Here is a 21,685-nt window from a genome sequence, read left to right on the forward strand (position 1 = left end):
AAGAACATTCCTATACCTTCACTTAGTCATGGTGAGAATACCTGAGTTTACCTTGCACAGAAAACGGGTTTTCTTTCACCTTTGCTGGGGATTACTGCGTGCACGCACACCTGAATGCGGGCGATGGTACTATAGAAAACGCACTTCTGACCTCCGGTGAGTTTTTTCATGGTGATACTCATTTCTTTCACATCAAAATTTATCATTTTAACTCCCACCCCCCAAAAAATTGAAAATTGGCCGGCACGGGGGTGACACATAGGGCTAAAAGTGTCCGGCACGTGGCGGGTTAAAGACATTAATAATCTAATGGTGAATACTTGTGAAAAAGAAAAGTATGAGGAGTATGATGTGTGAATAACTTTTTTGTATTTATTAATTAAATTTTGATGCTTCGTGAAGAAAGAAACAAAATCCCAGTAACTTGGTAGTTTTCCAGGGAAAGAACAAATATTTAACTGTGGAATCCTGAATTTGATGTGTTCTACCGTCTAAATATACATAGTAAAGCGTTCTCCCTCGCTCGCACGAACAATTAATATGTTCCATCTGTAAATTCAATAGATCAAACAAAACCCAGTTTCTTAGAGCATTTTTGTTCCACCCTGCCCTATCAACCACCACCATAAATCAACATTCAACTTACCTCTTTCTGTTTTCTTTCTGCATTGGGTAAATCTGATTACAAGAATAATCCACCTGTTTATGATCTACCTGAAATTCATTTTACTGGAGAGGAATTCGACCATATTGCCGGTAGGTCCTCTGAAGGTGAGTCGCTTGCCCCCAGGCATTGTGGGGTCATCCACAGTCACTGCTACATTTGTTGGGTACTCTTCCGCAGTTACTATAATGTGGGGACGGTGGTGAAACCTGTAATGGATGTAGTTCTTATCCATTTCAATTCCATAACGTGTTTCACTGTATATTATTGTTGTTGTCAGACAATTATATTCATCTTAGGGTGAATGGGTAAGTGGAAGGTGTCTTGTATGTAGCCCTTCCAGCATAAAAAGATTCCAAAAGCCAAAGAAAATCGTCTGGAAACAGCAGCTAAAATTATGCAAACGTCATTGGACAGATTTTAACTTTTCATGAATATTTTACCATTAAATTAACTGAGCTGGGAAGTGGTTCAGACAAAATCTACAGAAAGTGAGTTAATAAATGCCTGGGACCTGTAATAGAAGAATGTCTTAGTAATTGTCTAACAGTTAAACAGTCATCATTTTTCGCTTATTAACTATACTGCGCATTCACCGAGAAGAACGTTGCGAATTTTTTGAGTGAGGAAGTGCCTGGTATATATGCCCTGTGCCATGGCGATGATCAGCATACCATAAAAATTTGGGTGGAAAAAGATTGGGTGGGGAGGCGAGAGTGAGGCCAGCCCCAGCAGTCCAAGTGGCCACTAGCTGCGGTATATCGTCTGGCTCACTGAAGGGCAGGAACAAGAAAACACTGACTCTGCAAAAACACAACTCATTCAGCAAAATTGTATAAACATTAAGGAACGAAGTGATAGGTCCCAATGATCATTGTTAACCAAGAGTGAATGGAAGTATTTCCTGTGCACTACTTTTTTTTTTTTTTTTTTACCTTGTGACTTTGTAGGACTTCTTTAGATTAAACAAGTGTTGGGTGTTAGCCTGGAGAAAACATCAAAGTTTATCTTTAGAAGTAGAAGGTTAATTAAAGTTTTTTCTTACATTTACATTGCTTGCATTTCTTTTAGCTGAACATAGGCGACTGTTCACAACCTGAATAACTTACCCACATGTTCCTCTTAATGCGAAATGGCTTAACAAGCAGATTAATTTCAAGGTGATACATAATTATGCATCATCTTACTATGGTTAATCTGTTCTCAGGCTGAGATGCCAACTAAATCATGATTCCTTTTTTGAGTATCAAGGAACTTTTCAGATCCTGACAAGATGTGCTCAGTATGACATGTAGCCTAGTGAATGCGTTCTAGGATTGCTAGAAGAACCTTTCTAAACATTTAATATGGTTCTCTCAAATTCTGCTCTCTCACTGGAAATTCCAGCTATTTGACCTCTGTCTCTGTCTGTCTCTGTCTCTGTCTGTCTGTCTGTCTGTCTCTACTATTCTATCTATCTATATCTCTCGTATGGTAAAAGTGTCAGCCAGACAAAAAAAAAAAAAAAAGTGAAGAGTATGGTGGAATGTCGAAGTCCCAACGATACGGGAACTGAGATGCACGACATGGATGTAATGGAAATAGTGAAAGTATTCAGCTGAGCGTAAGATGTACGAGTATGTGGAGTCATGGTGCCTCTATCGCAGCACACTCATCCCTAATTATGCGTGTATCCTAAGGCTGGGGTTTGAGTTCAACCCAGGGATGATGTGTTTTAAAGGAGTACTGTTAAGATTGTAGTATATATATTTTTTCTGTCGCAAGAGCAGTTGTTACAGTACTGAGCTCATATGAAATATCAACACATACAGGCACATAAAATATGTTGAAATATGTACACAAAGATGATATCCGTAGACAAACAACAGATAGTGTATTGTATGCAGATGTGAACGTATCATCACTGATATCACACTCTGTTAGATGGAATGTAATAGCACTTTTCTATTTTGTTATTTTATGTGTAATCCGTAATGGCTCCAGTTCTCAAAATAAAGCCATGGTAAATGTTATGTTGACAGATATAACTGAAAAAAGGATATTGTACATTACCCCGAAGAGTGGTCAGGTGAGAAGAAAAACGCATGATTTTTTAGACTTTTTTTTTTGGGGGGGGGGGGGAGTTAATCACATGGAGTAGAAACACTCCGCTATTTCAAGCAAAAATACTATGACTACAGTCATATTTGAAGGACAAAAATTCATGTGATATCACGTAGAAATTTATTCGTAAGCGAATTCACTTTTCAGATGATCTTGCCAAGAGCTGTAATACGTACAGCAACGGCCATGTTCGTATAAAAATCAGGCATAGCTAGATGCTTCAGTCAGTTTATACCCTCAGGGAAGACAGTCTTGTAGGCAGTACTTAAGTCTGTCTAATGGTTAAAAATAAGAAGTACCCATTTAAATGAAAACTTACCACCTCCCGAACTACGAATGCTATAATGTTAGGTTTCTGTAACGTCTTGACACATTATCGGCATTTCAAGGTATATCCACCTGTACTGACAGATTTATTTTCCAAAAGGTGCAAATTTACTACTCAACACAAGACTTTTGAAAGCCATATATTTAATATTGCCGCAGATATTTCGTTTACCGGATTTCTTTTTACTCATCTGTCCAAAAACCGGCACAGCTAAGGTACTGTTATATGCGTACTAGACATAATCCTCGGTATGTACCGTTCATACGCCATTCTAGCTCACCACATTTCACAGAAGTTTCTCTAATTCACTTTAGATAATATTAGCTTACCTTAATGTATTCGAAACGTTGTTGATGACAGCCAGTACTGAGTTAGTACGTGATAGGGTCTTCTGAAGGTGGTAGAGGCTGTGTAGGCGGTGAAGAGAGAGACGAGTGAAGACGAACAACCTCGTTATCTGGATCTGCAGGAGGTGGCTCTTAAAGGAGGACTCAGCGAAGGCAGAAAGGAAATCTGGGTCGTCACTTGCCACCATCACCGTCACGCAGTACAGCCTCGTCACCAGCTGGTGGTGGTGGGATAAAGCGGTTGGGTGATATCACCAACTGACAGGCATGAACTAATGTACATGGGTCTTGTTTTGAACTTAATGCTGAAGTATCACCAAATATTCTTTTTCACAGAGTGAACAAGAAATCACTTAATACCTTGGACTCGGCATGCTACTGTACACTGATTATAGATAACGCATGGGTTGCATTAGGCTTTTAAGAGAGAATTTTCAAGAGCATCCAGTTAAATTACACGTTAAATGTGAGACAAACAGCAAAGCTGTAAAAAGGAAAACAGATATGGACCAAAATATAATTATCAGGAGGAGAACAAGCATGTGTGTGTGTGTATATATATATATATATATATATATATATATATATATATATATATATATACACACACACACACACACACACACACACACACATATATATATGGGGGAGGCGGTGGCTCAATCGGTAGAGAGGTGGCCTGCAGTCCTTACGGACCCAGGTTCGAATCCCGGCTGGGGCAGGGAACAGTTTAAGGATTTGAATTTCATTAAATCAGGCTTTACTGATCTACCAGAAGACCCGCCGACATGTCGTAAAAATACCCCCGCTAATACCAATACACCAGTCCTGTATGAGACAGCCCTAGCATGTATTCAATATGGACGGTGGGTGTTAGCGCCGAAGTGGTGACATGTAGAGGTGTATGGTATGTAGGAGGACTGCTGAGCCTTGATAGCAGGCTGTGAAGCCTATGCCCAGAGTCGGACACATAAAAAAAAAAAAAAATATATATATATATATATATATATATATATATATATATATATATATATATATATATATATATGAGATACTATGCAAAAGTCCCAGCAGTTTGAACAGAGGGAGCCAACCGTTTGCAATTTTGCCTTTTGCTGCTAGGAGGAGTCAGCAACACCCCTTGTGCGTCAGTGTGTTGTTGAGTTACGCTTAGTATCGTAACGTGGTGTGAAGGTGGTTTGGCAGTTTTGCAATGGTGAACCAATTGCGCAGCAATGTTAAGTCGATGTTGCTCATTTTCTTCAATAATCAAAGAATTGTTCACAAGGAATTATTCCCACCCAGTCAATCGGTCTGCACAAAGATTTACTGTGAAGTTTTGCAACGTCTGAGGGAGAACATCCGCCGCAAACGTCCAGAATAGTGGAAGAACAAGAACTGGGTTCTGCATTATAACAATGCCCCCGTCCACACACTGGATGTTGTTTGGCAGTTCCTGGCTTCCATCAACATGGTAGTCGTTCATCATCCACCCTATTCGCCTCACCTTGTCCACTGCGACATTTTCCTGTTTTCCAAGCTGAAATTACAACTGAAAGGGGGTCGATTTGCCTCGATTGAGGAGATCCAGACAGAATCGCGGGAGGTGCCTAAGACCATCATGTCTGAAGCCTTCCAGGGATGCATGGACTTGTGGAGAAAAACGCTGAGACCACTGTATACATGCCCAAGGGGACTACTTCGAAGGTGAGTGTGAGAACTAGGAGGTAAGGTAACTTATTTCCCTACAATATTCAAATTATGTGTGTATATATATATATATATATATATATATATATATATATATATATGTACCCCCTCCACAATATGTCTACCCCCGATGTATATATGTCCCCCCCCAATGCATACATGCCCCCACTAAACTTGCTAGGTCAGCACGCTTTCCCACGCCTGAAGACGGCGTTATTCCATCAGTTGATACCAGGAAGCCTAGATGGGCAGACTATTTTACTGTGAGCTTGTAATAAACTCCTTATCTAGCTGTTTGTACACGGAGTTTCTATCACCAAAGTATTGCAAGTTATATATATATATGAAGCCTCTGTGGTACAGTGGTAAAGACTGCATTTTTATACACTGAAGAGCGATGGTTCCCGCCCCTCCAGGTTAATAAACTTTGGGAGCGTTCTTCAGGGCTCGTACTGCTTTGGCGGACATAAGGGGCACTGTGGTTGTACAGTGTCGTATACAATAAAGTATGCTTACACCCAATCGGCTTGCACGGGCTGATTACACTTGGACTAATCCCCGCCTCATAGGACAACATAGAATAGGATGATGGATGGATGGATTATTATTATTATTATTATTATTATTATTTATTATTATTATTATTAATATTATTAATATTATTAATATTATTATTATTATTATTATCATCATCCAATCATCCACGCATCATCTAATGCAGTGAGGACCGTAGGAGCTCGGAGTTAGGCTATTTGGTCCTGATATTTAAGATGACAGTGACCAGTCTCATCCACCTCTGAGTGGCATTGCGTAAGCAATATACCCCAATCCAACTGGAGTGCCTTAATTGCCATTATATTTAATTATAGTTCCTGCTCAAGTATCATTTGAGTCATTTTTTGTGGTTGCGCTAACAGCAAGTGACGCCACGACTGCATCTCGCGTGTCCCGACTTAGACTTTATGACAACCCTCCCCTTAATCCCCACCAAACCCCCACCTGTAATTCTTAATTGGCAGTTACACTTCAAGCCGATCCAACACATAAAACTCTTAGCCACATGAGTATTACATAGACACAAGATGCTAGGATATTCCTGTTGGTATAGTTATCCATTCTCTGCAGCAAGAAATTTATGAATTATAACGCTGACAGATAAACAAAAGCGTTAACAATGGCCAGCCCTGCCCTCATCCATTGGGTGCACTCCTTTGAACACACCCACACAGAGCAGAGTGTGATTGAATGGAAGGAGGTGTCATCAAGACTGATGCGGGTGAAAGCGAAATTTGAACGTGAGTTGTGGGTGTTTGTGAGTGCATATGGGCCTGGTAGTGAAAGGGATGAAGAAGAGAGGGAGTCTTTCTGGAATGATGTTGAGTGACTGCAGAGTTTGGAGCGAATGTGAATGTGGTAATGATGGGAGATCTGAATGCTAGAGTGGGAAATGTAGCAGTTGCAGGTGTAGTTGGTATGCATGGTGTGCCTGGAAGAAATGAAAATGGGGAACGAATGATAGGAATGTGTGTTGAGCGAGAGATGGTGACTGGAAATACGCTGTTTGAGAAGAAAGACATTTATAAGTATACATGGGTGAGACAGGAGGGTGGAAGGGTTGTGGATAAAGCATTGATGGACCATGTGGTTGTGTCTAGGAATGTAATAGGAAGATTGTTGCATGTGACAGCTCTGAGAGGGGAGGGTGGAGATATGTCTGACCACTAGCTGGTGCAGGGAAATTTAAGGTTAGGTAAGAGATGGGTGAGAGCTAGGAGGGTTAGGTGTGGCAGGGAGGTTTTGAAAGTGAGTAAGTTGGATATAAGAGAGAAAATGATAGAGTATCAGGAGAAATTGAAAGATGAGTGGAACGCAGTGAAAGAGCAGGAAAATGGCAGTGTGGAGGAGGAATGGCAGTTGTTTAAGAGTGCTGTGGTGGGATGCAGAAGAGGTGTATGGTGTGAGATGTGTGGGTGGTGGTGTAAGAAAAGGAAGTGAATGGTGGTGCGAGGAAGTAAGTATGGCTGTGGCTGAGAAGAGATGTGCATATGAAGTATGGGTGCAGAGGAAGGATGAGGTGTCATATGAAAGGTATAAGGAAAAGAGGAATCGGGCGAGAAGGGCTGTGTGTGATGCTAAAGTGGCAGCAGATGAAAGGGGGGGTTGGCAACTGACAGTGAATTTTCAATAGAATAAGAAAATGTTCTGGAAGGAGGTGAAAAGGGTGCGAAAGGGAGTGTCTGGGAAGGAAAAGCGAGTAAAACCAGAGGATGGAAAGATGTAAATTAAGGTGGATGCAGTAAGGAAGAGATTGGCAGAGTATTTTGAAAGATTGTTAAATGTAGAGGAGGAAAGGGTGGCTAAGATTGTGGCGGATGGAAGGGTGCAATGAATAAATGTGTTGGGAGAGTTGAATGATGCTTTGATCACGAAGGAGGACGTGGAGAAGGCAGTAAAGGAGATGAAAATAGGGAAAGCTGCAGGTATGGATGGGTGTGCTGTGGAATGCCTGAAGGGTGGTGGGGTGACTATTGTTGACTGGTTAGTATGATTGTTGAATGTGTGCTTTGTGAAAGGTATGGTGCCAATTGACTGGTGCAGTGCTTGTGTGGTCCCGTTGTATAAAGGCAAGGATGATAAATATGAATGTACTAGCTATAGGGGTATAAGTCTGTTGAGTGTTGTAGGTAAGGATTATGGTAGAGTGTTAATTATGAGAGTTAGAGAGGGTACAGAGGGAGTGATTGGTGATGAGCAGTGTGGTTTTAGGAGAGGGAGGGGATGCGTGGATCAGGTGTTCGCGGTGAGACAAGTGTGTAAAAGTATTTAGCGAAAGGCAAGGATGTGTTTTGGGCGTTCATGGATTTAGAGAAAGCGTATGATAGAATTGATAGGGAGGCTTTGTGGACTGTTTTAAGACTGTATGGACTTGATGGTAGGTTACTAAAAGGGGTGAAAAGTTTTTATGTAAATAGTAGAGCATGTGTAAGAGTGGGAAATGCTGTGAGTGATTGGTTTCCCATGAGAGTGGGGCTACGAAAGGAATGTGTGATGTCGCCTTGGTTGTGTAATACTTATATGGACGGTGTTGTAAGGGAGGTGAATGCAAGAGTGTTAGATGGAGGTCTGAGTCTGGTGAATGTTGATGGTGGAGAGTGGAATCTGAAGCAGCTGCTGTTTGCAAGTGATACTGCACTGGTGGCTGATTCAGAGGAGAGATTGAGACAGTTGGTAGAGGGTTTGGAAGGGTGTGTGAAAGGAGGAAATCGAAAGTAAATGGGAATAAGAGTAAAGTGATGAAGTGTACGAGGTTGGTAGATGATAGGGGGATGAATATAATTTTGAATGGCGAGTTGCTTGAGAAGGTAGATTGTTTTAAATATTTAGGGTCACATGTTGCTGTGGATGGACGAACAGATGCAGAAGTGAAGTTTAGAATGAATGTAGTAGGTAAGGTGCTGGGAGGAATGAAAAAAAATGTTTAGGTGTCATTCGCTTAGAATGGATGTAAAGAGAAGACTGTATGAGGGCGTTGTGGTACTGACTGTATTATAAGGGACTGAAACATGGAATATAGGTGTGGCAGAGAGGAAAAGTTTGAATGTAATGGAGATGAGGTGTCTGAGGAGTATGTGTGGAGTGACGCATATGGATCGAGTGCGAAATGATGAAGTGCGAAGGAGAACTGGAGTTATTTGGAAGATGGCCGGTAGAGTTGACCAGAGGGTGTTGTAATGGTTTGGGTATATGGAGAGAATGGATAATGAGCGATTGGTGAAAAAAATAACTAGATCTGATGTGAGATGTGTAAGGCTGAGAGCGAGACCACGAATTGGATGGATGGACAGTGTGAAGAGAGCACTGGATGCGAGAGGGATGTCTGTTGAGCAAGGAAGAGTGGCAGTGTGTGATAGAAATGAATGGAGAGAAATTGAATATGAATAAATGATGACGCAGCCCTGAGGGCATACTCTCCCGCATTTGGTCTGATCAGCTAGTTAGGTCAGGTGTGGGTAAAGGGATGGGTCTATTATGAAGTGGCAGGGGTATACCAGCTGTGCTGTCGGGCCCTGCTGCAGATGTCACTGATTGCACTGTGAAGTTGACCCTTGTGCGGTGTGATGCGATGAGGATCTGTCCCTTCTCCCCTTTGGGGCTAGGATGCGAATGAATGTGTTTGAATGGATGAGTAAATTGGGAGTGTGTCGTCATGTCTCGGCTACCTCCCTTTTCTTGGAGGAAGCAGCCTAGGTATATATATATATATATATATATATATATATATATATATATATATATACGTATATTGTCACGAATTCGTGCGAATGTATTTATACAAATTCGTGACATTGTACTTTGGTGAGAAAACCAAAAATCTAGTGGAATTCCCACTGGGCATCATTCAGTTCAACCGTCCTCATATTCTCTTCGATCTGGATAGTTTTCAGAACATTTGTCACTGTTTCATAATTGACCATTCTTATGCATGACATTGGTGCTTTCACCGATTGATTTTACTGCGTGCCTACTGTATATCGGTCGCCCTCTCTCCATCGACCGTTGAAGTTAGGCCACGCCTACTTCTGGCAAACATGACCATCTCATACCCACCTTCCTAATATGAACTTAGTCAGCTTTGGATCGCCTGAAAGGTACGATCATTTGTGCCCAGCGCAGAGATCAGCGTCTCCGTTGTACAGCAAATTCCTGAATCTCCACTTAGACGGTGATCGGCAAAGTGTATTGTGCCACTGCTAGACATCAAATTTGTGTGTCAGTTTAGCTGCTAATTGCACCGGTTTATGTAGCCGTTATATGGAATAGCACAGCTGACTACATTTTATGTGTTCTGCTGTTAATATAACTGGACCACCGTGTTGGAGATCGACGACACTGTCTGTAGTACACGTCTGCTACTCACCGTCACTGCCCGACACTTTCCACCAAAGGTCCTCTGCCACTAGAAGGTGGAAGCTGGTCTGTTATATTAAGTGGTAGCGTAAGGTGACAGAAATGAACAGATTAAATCTCTCTTTATTGGGCGCAGAATAAATACAACTGCGACCCGAGAGATATGTAAAAGTGATACCACCTCCCTTGATAACTATATGACTTCTTCTGACACTGTACGCTCACCGTGCCGAGTTGGGCGCGGTGCTGAGGTCAGCTAAAAGTGAGGTGCCAAGCATTTACATATACTCTGGGCTTATGCAAAAAGTAGAGATAAATGACAACTCTACTAACACATTATACACCTCTATAGAATGGTATTAAGTACATTCACATATAGCAACATAATAAATGGTTCCCCAGGACTTTACACTTACGCATTATTCAGATATCCTTTCACATCTCCTAACCTTCATTTTATAATTGAAACAGGGTGGCACTGGTGGTCTGCCATCCACCTTCTTCCCTATACACAGCTAACAGCGAAATGATATTTGGTTGTTTATCATTCACACTGTTAATTATGACTAAACAGCTTTAAAATTTATTATGTAAAATGTGTGATACTACAACTTCTTATGGAAAAAGATGTTGACACCAGAACATCGCTCGGCCACACCATTGACGTCCTCGTCGACATTGTTGCCCTAACTACCGTGTAGCCTAACCAGAGTGTAGGGTAGCTAACTATTCAGGAACATCCACTTCCAATCCGCGAGTACGGACACGTGGTCTCAGTGGGTTCCTTAATTGGCGCCTTAAATAGTAGCCTAAACCACAAACCCAGGACAAGACCACAATAAGTAGAAGACCAACGCCAGGACCAAAATAGGAAGGGGAAAGATATGAAGGAAGATAGGACAGTACATAAGGCTCTAAATCGGTCCTGTTCAGGTGGGAGAGGAAGGTAAGCTCCTTTAATACATGAGACAGCCTATTCACATTCAAGGAAGTAACACTGAAGGAAGGTAAAAAGGGTCGTAACTGGGATGAGAAGTTCACTGACAAAGCTAGATGATGCTTGCTAGGCAGAACTGTTATCTCTTTACTGTGTAACTCACAAAAATCAGGTGCAACATAGTACCCCTTTACTGTAAGGAATTGCTTCTGTGAGGCACAAGTCACAGTTACGTCCTCTGTCTCAGGAACGTAAAAGTGCTGTTTCGCATTAACATGAGCATGGAAAACTGACTTCAATTGAATGGGTTGCAAGGTGCAACGTTGCAGAGCAGAGGAAGTATTTGTGTCCAACAAGGCCCTCTTATACTCCTCTACCTTTAATGGTACGAAGCCAAAATGGAAAGCAGGACATACATGGAGATCAAAAAATGAGGCCTTACACTTCTCAAATTCATCCACAGTCATTTCTGCTACATATTTCTTGTCATCTGAGACATCTAGCACCTCTGGACCCTCTTCAGTAACAACAAGTGTATTATTAGCAGTAGCAAAAGGGAAGGGAATGAACAGCCATGCCTGATACGTTACAGCATTCCTAGTAGGTACCAATATCAGGATGCCTTCAAGGGTCAATTGGGGCTCTAACAATAGGTAATAATATTCCAGTTGACTCAGATCAAAGAGTGGCATAAGTCCATGCTTCCACATAGCTATATCAAGTGCATTTGTTAGTATATTAGTAGGAAGCAATAAAGCATTAACCCTGTTCAAACTTGCATCGATTAAGCCGTCCACCATATTGGCTGCATGCTTCTCCAAAGCAGTGGTTGACTCGTTGAGAGCATGTAAGTACTCAGCGAATAACACCAAGTTAGCTAGGGTTGGTAGGTTAATTTGGATGTTGTTCACAAGGTCTACTAGATGGTTGGTATTCCTAATTATCTCGTTAGCTTTATTAGTGAACTCATCTAACTGTTTATACACATGCATGATTAATCTTTTATTAGCTTTAGCGGCCAGTGTCAAGTTATGCATCTGTCTACCCAATTGCACTACGTCCTTATCTAATGCCTTACCAAAGAGTTGTTGAGACAGGATTCCTAGAAAATCCACACGTCCTCTCTTAGTACGTGCATGGACATGCTTGGAAAGACCAGAGTGTACGTTAGGTAAAGCGACATGCAAGTTAGTGAGCCTGTCGGTGAGCCTGTCTATATGCCTAGTCTGAAGCTCAACAATTCCATGCAAGATAGTTCCAAAGCTTCAGTGTCAGAGTTCGTCAATCGTAGGTTTCGATTTAACATTTTTTCCATTCCAACAGTTGCTGTCTGAGATTCGACAAGCCTTTGGAGACCTCCTTGACAATATCTGGCGTTTGGAGATAGCCTTCCATTGGATAGAAGACGCATACTGCATCTTCCACTACCACGACTTCTCCAAGTGGGCTCTTCAGTGCTCCTGGTATTAACACAGTCGTGTCCGTGTCCGACGTCATTCCATAGGTCCACCCCAAGCAACGCACGAGGAGTATGAGCCACAGCCACATTTTTTTTTTTTTTCTGCAAGAGTAGATACTCCCTCAATCACTCTTGTTGTGGGATCGTAGCTTGCTGCGATACTCTTGGTTAGGGACAGGTACGAACGACGTCATAGATTGCGACGAAGACAGAGGGGACAACACATTAAACGAATGGTTAGTTAGGCCTAGCTCTTGACTTACTAGTTTGATCCTATCAGCATGTACTACCTCCTGAGTTCCATTAGCTTCATCCTTTATTCTATAAGTATTTCCTCGTACTCGTTCCACAACGGTATATGGTCCACGGAACTTAGGTCTGAGCTTGGAAATTCTCTCAGGGTTGTGGATCATGACCTTCTGGCCTGCCTGTAACGTCTTTTCTTGACTACCTTTGTGTTGTTTTGCCAACATCTCCGCTCTTGAGGCCTTTAATCTTTTCTGTACTTCACTGTGTATACATTGGAATTTCAACAACTGTACCTTTGCGTAGTCTTCATCGTTGTATACTGGAGTAGGAGGTCCAGCCAACAAATCATAGGGTAACACTTTTTCTTCTCCATAAAGGATATAATGAGGAGACTTCCCAGTTGATGAATTTTCTGAGAAGTTGCTGGTCGCCGCTACATGTGATAACCAGTCTTCCCAGTTATCCTCTTGATCTGAGGTTATTACTGGTCTCAAGACTTCCAGTATCTTCCTGTTTGTCCTCTCCACCAGGCCATTGCTCTTAGGACTGTAAGGCGTACTTGCTTTACTCCATACATATGAAAGATTTCTTGTAACACCTGGTTACGAAATTCACTGCCATTATCACTGAGCAATACCTTAGGTGTAGAGTATGGACAAATCACTGAAGTCACACCTCCTCTGCAGTTTTCATCTGTAAAGGCACTAAAACAGTGAAACATGAGAAATGGTCCACTCCCACCAGTACATAACTTGAACCTTGACGACTTCTCGGCAACGCTAAGAGATCAATGGAGACTGTATCCCAGGTTTTTTCCGGTAGAGGATACTCTAAGATGGGAGTCGGAAGTCCCGTCGTTCCTCATATTTCCGCGCATTTGACACATTGACTGACGTGGGCTTCTATGTCCTTCCTCATTGTCGGCCAATAGTATTTCTTTCTCGCCTCACGTATGCATCTATTGCATCCGGGATGACCCGCTTGAGGTACGTCATGAACTAACTGTAGCACGGCTTGCTGTAAGGTAGCAGGGACAACTAACTGATATGCTGTGTCCTTCCCAGGGGGTTGCTTATACAAAAGACCCTGTTGAAGATGGAAGTAAGTCATCGGTACTGGGAGTTCAGGTAGGCAAATCTCGTTGCCAGACTCCATGGCATAGATGACTTGAGACCACATCGCATCCTTACGTTGTTCCGCTTTTACCATGTCTGAGGAATACTCAGGAAGAGCAACATCCTCGGCTATGGTAGCAGCAATGTTTCTACTCGATGCGTTGGCTACATTTTGGCGGCCCGGTAAATATCTGACCTCTGGATCAAACTCCATTACCTTGCTAAACCAACGCGCAACCTTTCCGTGCAAGTTCTTTCCTTTAAATAAGTCTCGTATGGGTGCATGGTCAGTTAAAACAATTATCTGGTAGCCAAAGATAATATCCCGGAAATGTCCTAACGCTCACACGACTGCTCATGTCTCCAAATGTGTTGTCGAATAGTTCTTCTCTAGGGGTCTTAGTGCCCTACTAGCATACACTATGGTATGTGTCTTGCCTTGCTCATCCTTCTGCTGTAACACCGCTCCCAGACCCAAACCTGAGGCATCCGTGCACAGATAGAAAGGTTGAGTATAATCAGGAAACGCTAATACGGGTTCTTCTGATATGGCTTGTTTGAGCTCGTTGAAGCTTTTCTCTTCCAAGGGTCCCCATTTCCTTGCAGCATCCTTCTTAAGTACCGTCGTTAAAGGTGATGCTATGATGGCACATCTGTGGACAAAACTCCTATAAAAGCCAGTGAGGCCTAGGAACGATCTTATCTGATCCTTGTTCTGTGGTATAGGAAAATTTAACATTGGCCTTACCTTGTCCGGCACAGTCTTGATGCCATTACCATCAACGAGGTGTCCTAAATATCTAATACTGGACTTCAAAAATTCACACTTTGACAGCTTGATTTTCAGACCTGCAGATCTCAAGGTTTCCATCACTCGTTTTAACTTGTTAAAATGACTGTTAACGTTGTTACTCACGATGATTAGGTCATCTAGATACGCTAAGACGTCTTGCCCTAACATCTCGCCAAACAATTGGTTTATCATCCGCTGAAATGTTAAAGGAGCATTACTCAGTCCAAAAGGCATCCGGAGAAATTCAAAGTGCCCACAGTGAGTGCTAAAAGCAGTACTGGGGCGCGACTCTTCGGTCAGCTGCACCTGCCAATATCCTGATGCTAGATCCAGACAAATAAACACAGTATTTCCCTTACCTAATGATTGAAGTAAGTTTCACAGATGCGGAATCGGGTAACGATCCAGTACAGTTACCTTGTTCACTTTCAAATAATCCACAACAGGTCTCACACCACCGTCCTTCTTAGGCACCAGAAAAAGTGGTACATTCCAAGGCGAGGAGGAAGGCTGGATAACTTCATCATGAAGCATCCTTTCAACTTCCTCATCCACTGCTTCCCTTTGGCTGTGCGATAGACGGTATGCGGGCACATAAACTGGATTTGTACCAAGGCACAAACCAATATGATGCTTCACCCTATCAGTCCTACCCAGCGCTTCTCCTGGAAGTGCTACTACATCGGAAAATTCTCTAAGGAGGGCTAGGAGTCGCGTTTTATGGTCTACATTATCCGTGACCTTCACATATTGCTCCAGCTGTTTTTCCTTAGCCAGACGTACGGGTTCCGACTGAGTCATTGCTTGAGATGTAACTACAGGAGAGATCACCGGCAGGTCATCGACTTCCTTTATGGGGGCACCATAGCACATCAAGTTGCCTATGTAACAACCATCTCTGAGCTTAACTGTGCAACCACTCATATTTGCGATGAAGAGGGGCGTCTTCTGGTCTTGGCCAATACTACTCAGAGTCAGTTCCAGCGACAATGCCTTATGTTTTGCAGTCTCAGTTAAGCATGCTACATCAGTTCCCACCGACACGTCAGGTACTCGGACAGGAATTTTACAGACAGTTCGACTGGGTAAGTGGTGATTACCACTCACTATAGCCCTGACTTTCTTCCAGTCCATACCCTCCGCTTCGTGTGCATCCAGGGACTCCCTTGACGCTTCACTTGTCGAGGCTACAACTGGTTGAACGGCTCCTGATTGGATGCCAGTTCCAGTTTGTGTCGCTGAGGGATTAAGGCCTACAAACTCTTTCCCATTAAAGGAAATGGAATGTCTTTGAGGGTGTATGACTATGTCATACTCCTCCATGGTTTCAAAGCCTAACAGCCCATCAGCTGGCAGAGGAAAATCCTCAACCACATAAAATGTAGCACGGAACACAGGGGATCGTTTATCTGCCCTCAATGTCAACGGCACCTGGCTTACAATCTTCATTCTACTCCCTGTCACACCTGTCAACATTATATCAGGTGCTGATAATGACCAGTTTGTTAGAGGCATTTCACTTTTAAGTCTTTCCAGCACTTTACTAGAAATAATGTTTGTACATGCCCCTGTATCTACGATCAGGGACACTTGACCTTTCCCTATGATCCAAGGAATAGATAATAAATCCACCTTAATAATAGCTGCCACACACGCATCAGTGGATTGTACTATTTTAATTACTTTTGCGTGCAGCCATGAGTTTCCCCCGAACTAGCTTGGTTCCCTAGTTTCTTCCTCTTTTCAACGACAAAGGGGCAATAGTCCGTTTCATGAGGACAATGCCCATGTATGGCGCACCACCTTGGCCCCTTTGACTTCGTAGCCTTAGTCGGGTTTTGTTGTGGAGAACTATTACTGGGTTGTTTGTTACTCTCCTGCTTTCCAGAACTAGGCTCAGACGTGGCACTCGAGTTGGCCTTGGCTACATAGCGTGCCGCCTTTTTAGCATGCCAACATTTTTTGTCTGTATGTCCAGCCCTTTTACACACTGTACAATACTTCCCAGGAGGTTTTTTCTCTGTGTGAATGGCTAGGACACTACCACCCTCTCCTTCAGCCTTTGCCATTAGCTTAAAGCTCATATCAGGCAAGGATATTTCAGGAGGTCTTTTTGGCTGCCTAAGTACCTGAGCTCGTGTAGCAGAGTTCAAACAAGCTAGAAACTGTAAATATTCAAGTAACCACGCGACTCTTTCAAAAGTCATTCCCGAAGTCCAGTCTCCCCAGCCCGATTTCGGTAAGGCTTTGCTAGCCTCTACATAACATGTACCTGCCTTCGCCAATGCTTGATTCACAGAACAGTTAGGATACTGCTGAGCCCTGTTTACATGCCTGAACGCCCAAGCGTCTGACACATAGCAATCACTTGCAAAAATGTGGGTTAGAGCTTCCTTAAACTTTTCATAGTTCTGAGCAGTAGCCCCAGAGTAAAATAAGGATGCCTCCATCATTTCAGAAGCTTGAGAATTTGATTTGATATATGCTTTCACATGCCAAATCTTCTCCGCATCACTAGCAAGCTGTAGCCTATGTATTTGGGCTTCACAGTCCCTCAAAAACTTGTGAATGTCATAATTGTCTTCCCCAGTAAATTGTAAACTCGGTTGTGCTGTGGGAAGTACTTTGATGCAGTCTGTATTTGAAGGTGCCTGAGTAACAATAGGCCCTTGAGACTGTCTGAACGGCACTACAGGAGGTAAAGTCTGTGGGATACTAGCAGTAGTCAAGTTAGTGGGTGCCATATTAGGTACAGGTATCTGCCACAAAGGAGGAGGGTTAGTCTGACTTTGCACGCGCATATTGTTAGTCATGCCCCAGGTATTTGGATAAGGGCCCTGGGTTTGCATGCCAATATTAGTATTCATGCCCCATTGATTAGGATTCTAGGTTCGCATGCCAATACCATCTGTGTTTATACCCCATGCATTTGAATAAGGAACAGAAAATAAATTCTGTCCAAAACCTTGTGGTGTACTGAAAACATCTGAAGTATAAACAGGTATGTGAGTGGTTGTAGTACTATCAGTAATGACTGGATTTTGCACATCCTGAGTGACCAAAGGTAATGTTGTAGTCTCAACTTCCACAGTCTCCTCACTACGAATACCCTCATTAACAAGACTAGTGGCCATTTTGGATCTAACTGATTGCTCTGGGACTGTTGAATAAGTATGACCAGAACACAAATGCAAAGCATTCAAATCCTCATCCAGTCTTTCAGAAATATCCTCATCTTCTTGATCCTCAATATGTCCTTCACTCATTTTATATGTCTGAGCACTTTTATTTAATGTTTCAACCCACTCATAAAATTCTGAGTCTAGTAGGGTTGGCTGATCTCTATTTCCCCTAATTCTACGTCCCCACTTTTTCACTGTATCCATCCAACCTTGTCAGTAATTATTCCCCTCCCAGTTACAGGAAGATAAATTGACATAAAAAAAAGGATAGTTACGGTAAGTGACAGAGAACGGAACACATATAAAATACACAGAAAGTATATTTATTTCAAGGGAATTCTGAGAAACCTTTATTTCCACACATTAACTAACGAACGTGTGTTGATTCAAGTGTGTGTGTGTGTGTGTGTGTGTGGATTACTAATGCATGGATACTACCTAGATATGAAAGTCCAGGATGATGTTCCACATTCCACGTTCCACACTCCACCAGACTCCTCCAACCATACACGGCAGCCCGCTCGCTGTGGGAGTTAGCAAGCAGCTGGTCCGCCTTGCAACACGCCAGGCAGTGATGCAACACGACGCACCACGCAGCCCACTCTCGCTTCCCCTTGGCTCACCTCGGCCATCCGCGCCTCTGGAGTTGCTAGAAGTCATTGGTTGACCCACTTCTCACCGCACTGGCTTGATCTCTCCTTATCTCGCCTCTCACACACGAGAGCGAGATTCTTGCCAGTTTACATTTGAAGATGGAGATATCTCGCACACCACAGGGCGAGATAACTGCCAGTTTGTGCTTAAGATAGGAATCTTGCACTGACAGAATAATGGGAGGAATTAATATTCACCACTCCAGTTTTTCTGCTCCACTTAACTCACTGGTAATTAGTCCCCTTACAACAGTAGAGTAAGATTTTTCTGTTTCACCCTTCAGGAACGAGCTATTGCAAGGGTTACTGGTTCACAGCATAAATCCCTTTAGCACTATCGTATCCCAACAGTGAGCACCAAATCAAATTAATGTATCGTGCCACTGCTAGACACCAAATTTATGTGTCAGTTTAGCTGGTAATTCCACTGGTTTATGTAGCCGTTATATGGAATAGCACAGCTGACTACATATTATGTGTTCTGCTGTTAGTATAGCTAGACCACCATGTTGGAGATCGACGACACTGTCTGTAGTACACACCATCTACTCGCCGTCACTCCCCGACACTTTCCACCAAAGGTCCTCTGCCACTAGAAGGTGGAAGCTGGTCTGTTATATTAAGTGGTAGCGTGAGGTGACAGAAATGAGCAGATTAAATCTCTCTTTATTGGGCACAGAATAAATACAACTGCGACCCGAGAGATATGTAAGAGCGATACCACCTCCCTTGATAACTACATGACTTCTTCTGACGCTGTACGCTCACCGTGCCGAGTTGGGCGCGGTGCTGAGGTCAGCTAAAAGTGAGGTGCCAAGCATTTACATATACTCTGGGCTTATGCAAAAAGTAGAGATAAATGATAACTCTACTAACACATTATACACCTCTATAGAATGGTATAAAGTACATTCACATATACGAACATAATAAATGGTTCCCCTGGACTTTACACTTATGCACTATTCAGATATCCTTTCACTTCTCCTAACTTTCATTTTATAATTGAAACAGGGTGGCACTGGTGGTCTGCCATCCACCTTCTTCCCTATACACAGCTAACAGTGAAATGATATTTGGTTATTCATCATTCACACTTCATTACACACTTAATTATGACTAAACAGCTTTAAAAATTATTATGTAAAATGTGTGATACTACAACTTCTTATGGAAAAAGATGTTGACACCAGAACAAAAGTGGGCCTAAAGCAAATAGCAGCTCTTGGTGTTCATCACGCAGATGCCCAGTCTTCCGTTGCTTCAGCCCCATTCCCTCCACTGACCAGTATTTCCGTTCTTTTTCTGGGCTTAAGTCCGATTAGCTTTTGAATGGGCGAGTGAGTGTATTTCCTTCGTTATTTGAATTCATGAGTCCCTCATTGACCGTGAATTCCCTTTTTGAATTCATTCTGAGACTCATATAATGTAAATTTATTTTATTATAATCAATAAATTTACAGTTCTTTTCTCTGAGCTTAACCCGCCCCATCCCGACCACTTTTGCACCACTGACTCCCCCCAATCCCGACCATTTTAGGAAAATTTTTTTTTTGGCTCAAACCTTCGCTTTTGGTGAGAAACATCGAAAATTCATAGAGAAATCGCTCACCTGAGGTTTAAAATACTCATTACAGGTAGGAGAGCCTCCTTACTTTACTGGGTTTTCTATCAGGCTGGCACCAAAGAAAATGAGTTCTATGGGAGGATAACTATTTCACACCACTCATAAACGGTATTTATTTATTTACTGTTACGAATTTATATGTAGTACAAGAGTATATTGGTTTTCAAGCAGTAATATAGGCATTATAAGCATTGTTTCACTCACTAATATCTGACCTTTTTTTGCCACATTACCTGATCATCATTTCTAACTGTTTCTTCCTCTAATGCTATGTAAAGTTTGTCCTCCACATTGTCATTGATTGGGGAATCACTCTGGCCCTGAATTTCGTACTGTGGCATGACATGGCTATACTGGCCAGGTCACTGATAACAGGTGAATTGCTGAGACAATGGCATGCAGGGGGGGGGAGGAGGTCATGCTGGGTAAGGCATTGTCTCTGCCTGGCATCTTGTTGAGGAAGGTGTCACGTGTATACGCACCAAAAATGACTCGCGAAAATTGAAAATTGTGCAAATTAGGGACCTTGCTTTTTTTTTTTTTGCGTTTATGTACGTCGATGGGATTGGCAGTGACAAAACGTGTGGACGTGAAAGAACGTCGACGGGACGCCGCGGGTTAATTTAATTAGAATCGTGTTTTATTTCTCCACATTATGCTTACTTAGAGTGCCGCTCCTTGTTTGCATAAACTCCTTGCATTATTCACAACTGGTATTTAAGCCAGTTCTTCCATATATAAACTTAAATCCATTGTGCCAGCCTGGAGTTAAGCACCGGCAAGAACCTGTCCATTGATTTTAGCATTAGTTGTTGATTTTCAGGGGTGAAGTCACTTTCTCGAGAGGCTAACAGTACTAACGAACAGCACTCGTGAATAATTAGTCTCTGCTGTGTACTGTTGAGAAAGATTATAAACTCTCGTCCTCAGAGAACTGGCAAAGTAAGCCAGCATAAAGTAAAACTTACTACTTGATTTTCACAAGTCAGTTCCTTGCATCTACTTTCAAGCTATATCAAGCATTTTTAATTCTTAAATTCACATCACCCCATGACATTTGGCGATCTCGCCAGGATATTAACTCCTAGCTCTAAAGTTCTTAACGAAATAATACTCACTCTCACCTAGGTATTTGTTATTAAAGTTTTTAGGCACTATCTAACTGGTTGTTATTGATTCATCTCTATTAATTTTACATAATAGTTTTCCCAGTCAGTTGATTTTTTCTTATTTTCTTTTTCAGTTTAACTAGATAAAATTGGTCACAACCAACCTGTGCCTATATTCTTTACTTTTGGTTATTAGTATTGCTTTGTGCAACAGCAGTCAGGACTCAGTCTTTAGTCTACTCAGCCTTAATTGAGTTAGCATCATGTACAGGAAGCCAAAGATATGGGGCTTACTGATCCCCAAGAAATTAACCCATTGCGTGCCAGTGCTCTTTTAAAATGGTCTGACATAACTCTGCAGCTAGTGCCAGTGCCGTTTTAAAACGATCTAAAATAAAAAACTTCACTGTGACAGCATTTTTCAAGATTCGAGGGTAAAAATCGATAGGCATGTAAGGTAACTGCTCCTCTACCATCCCCCAGGCTATCAAGGCCATACAC

General features: G+C 42.3%; 1 protein-coding gene across 1 annotated transcript in view; it reads right to left on the minus strand.

The window, feature by feature from the left end:
* The window catches only part of LOC145406994 (uncharacterized), an 82,973-nt gene that overhangs the window by 28,537 nt on the left and 32,751 nt on the right, over nucleotides 1–21,685 (minus strand). Inside the window, exons 3-5 of the mRNA XM_080278016.1 lie at nucleotides 3,425–3,660; nucleotides 1,339–1,467; nucleotides 731–873 (exon numbers count right to left, since the gene is read on the minus strand). Of these exons, the coding sequence (XP_080134142.1) occupies nucleotides 731–873; nucleotides 1,339–1,467; nucleotides 3,425–3,660 (508 nt within the window). The remainder of the gene's footprint in view (nucleotides 1–730; nucleotides 874–1,338; nucleotides 1,468–3,424; nucleotides 3,661–21,685) is intronic.

Source organism: Coenobita brevimanus, chromosome 8 (assembly GCF_032717465.1).
Source record: "Coenobita brevimanus isolate Jiangsu-jjx chromosome 8, ASM3271746v2, whole genome shotgun sequence".
In the NCBI taxonomy this organism is placed as follows: domain Eukaryota; kingdom Metazoa; phylum Arthropoda; class Malacostraca; order Decapoda; family Coenobitidae; genus Coenobita; species Coenobita brevimanus.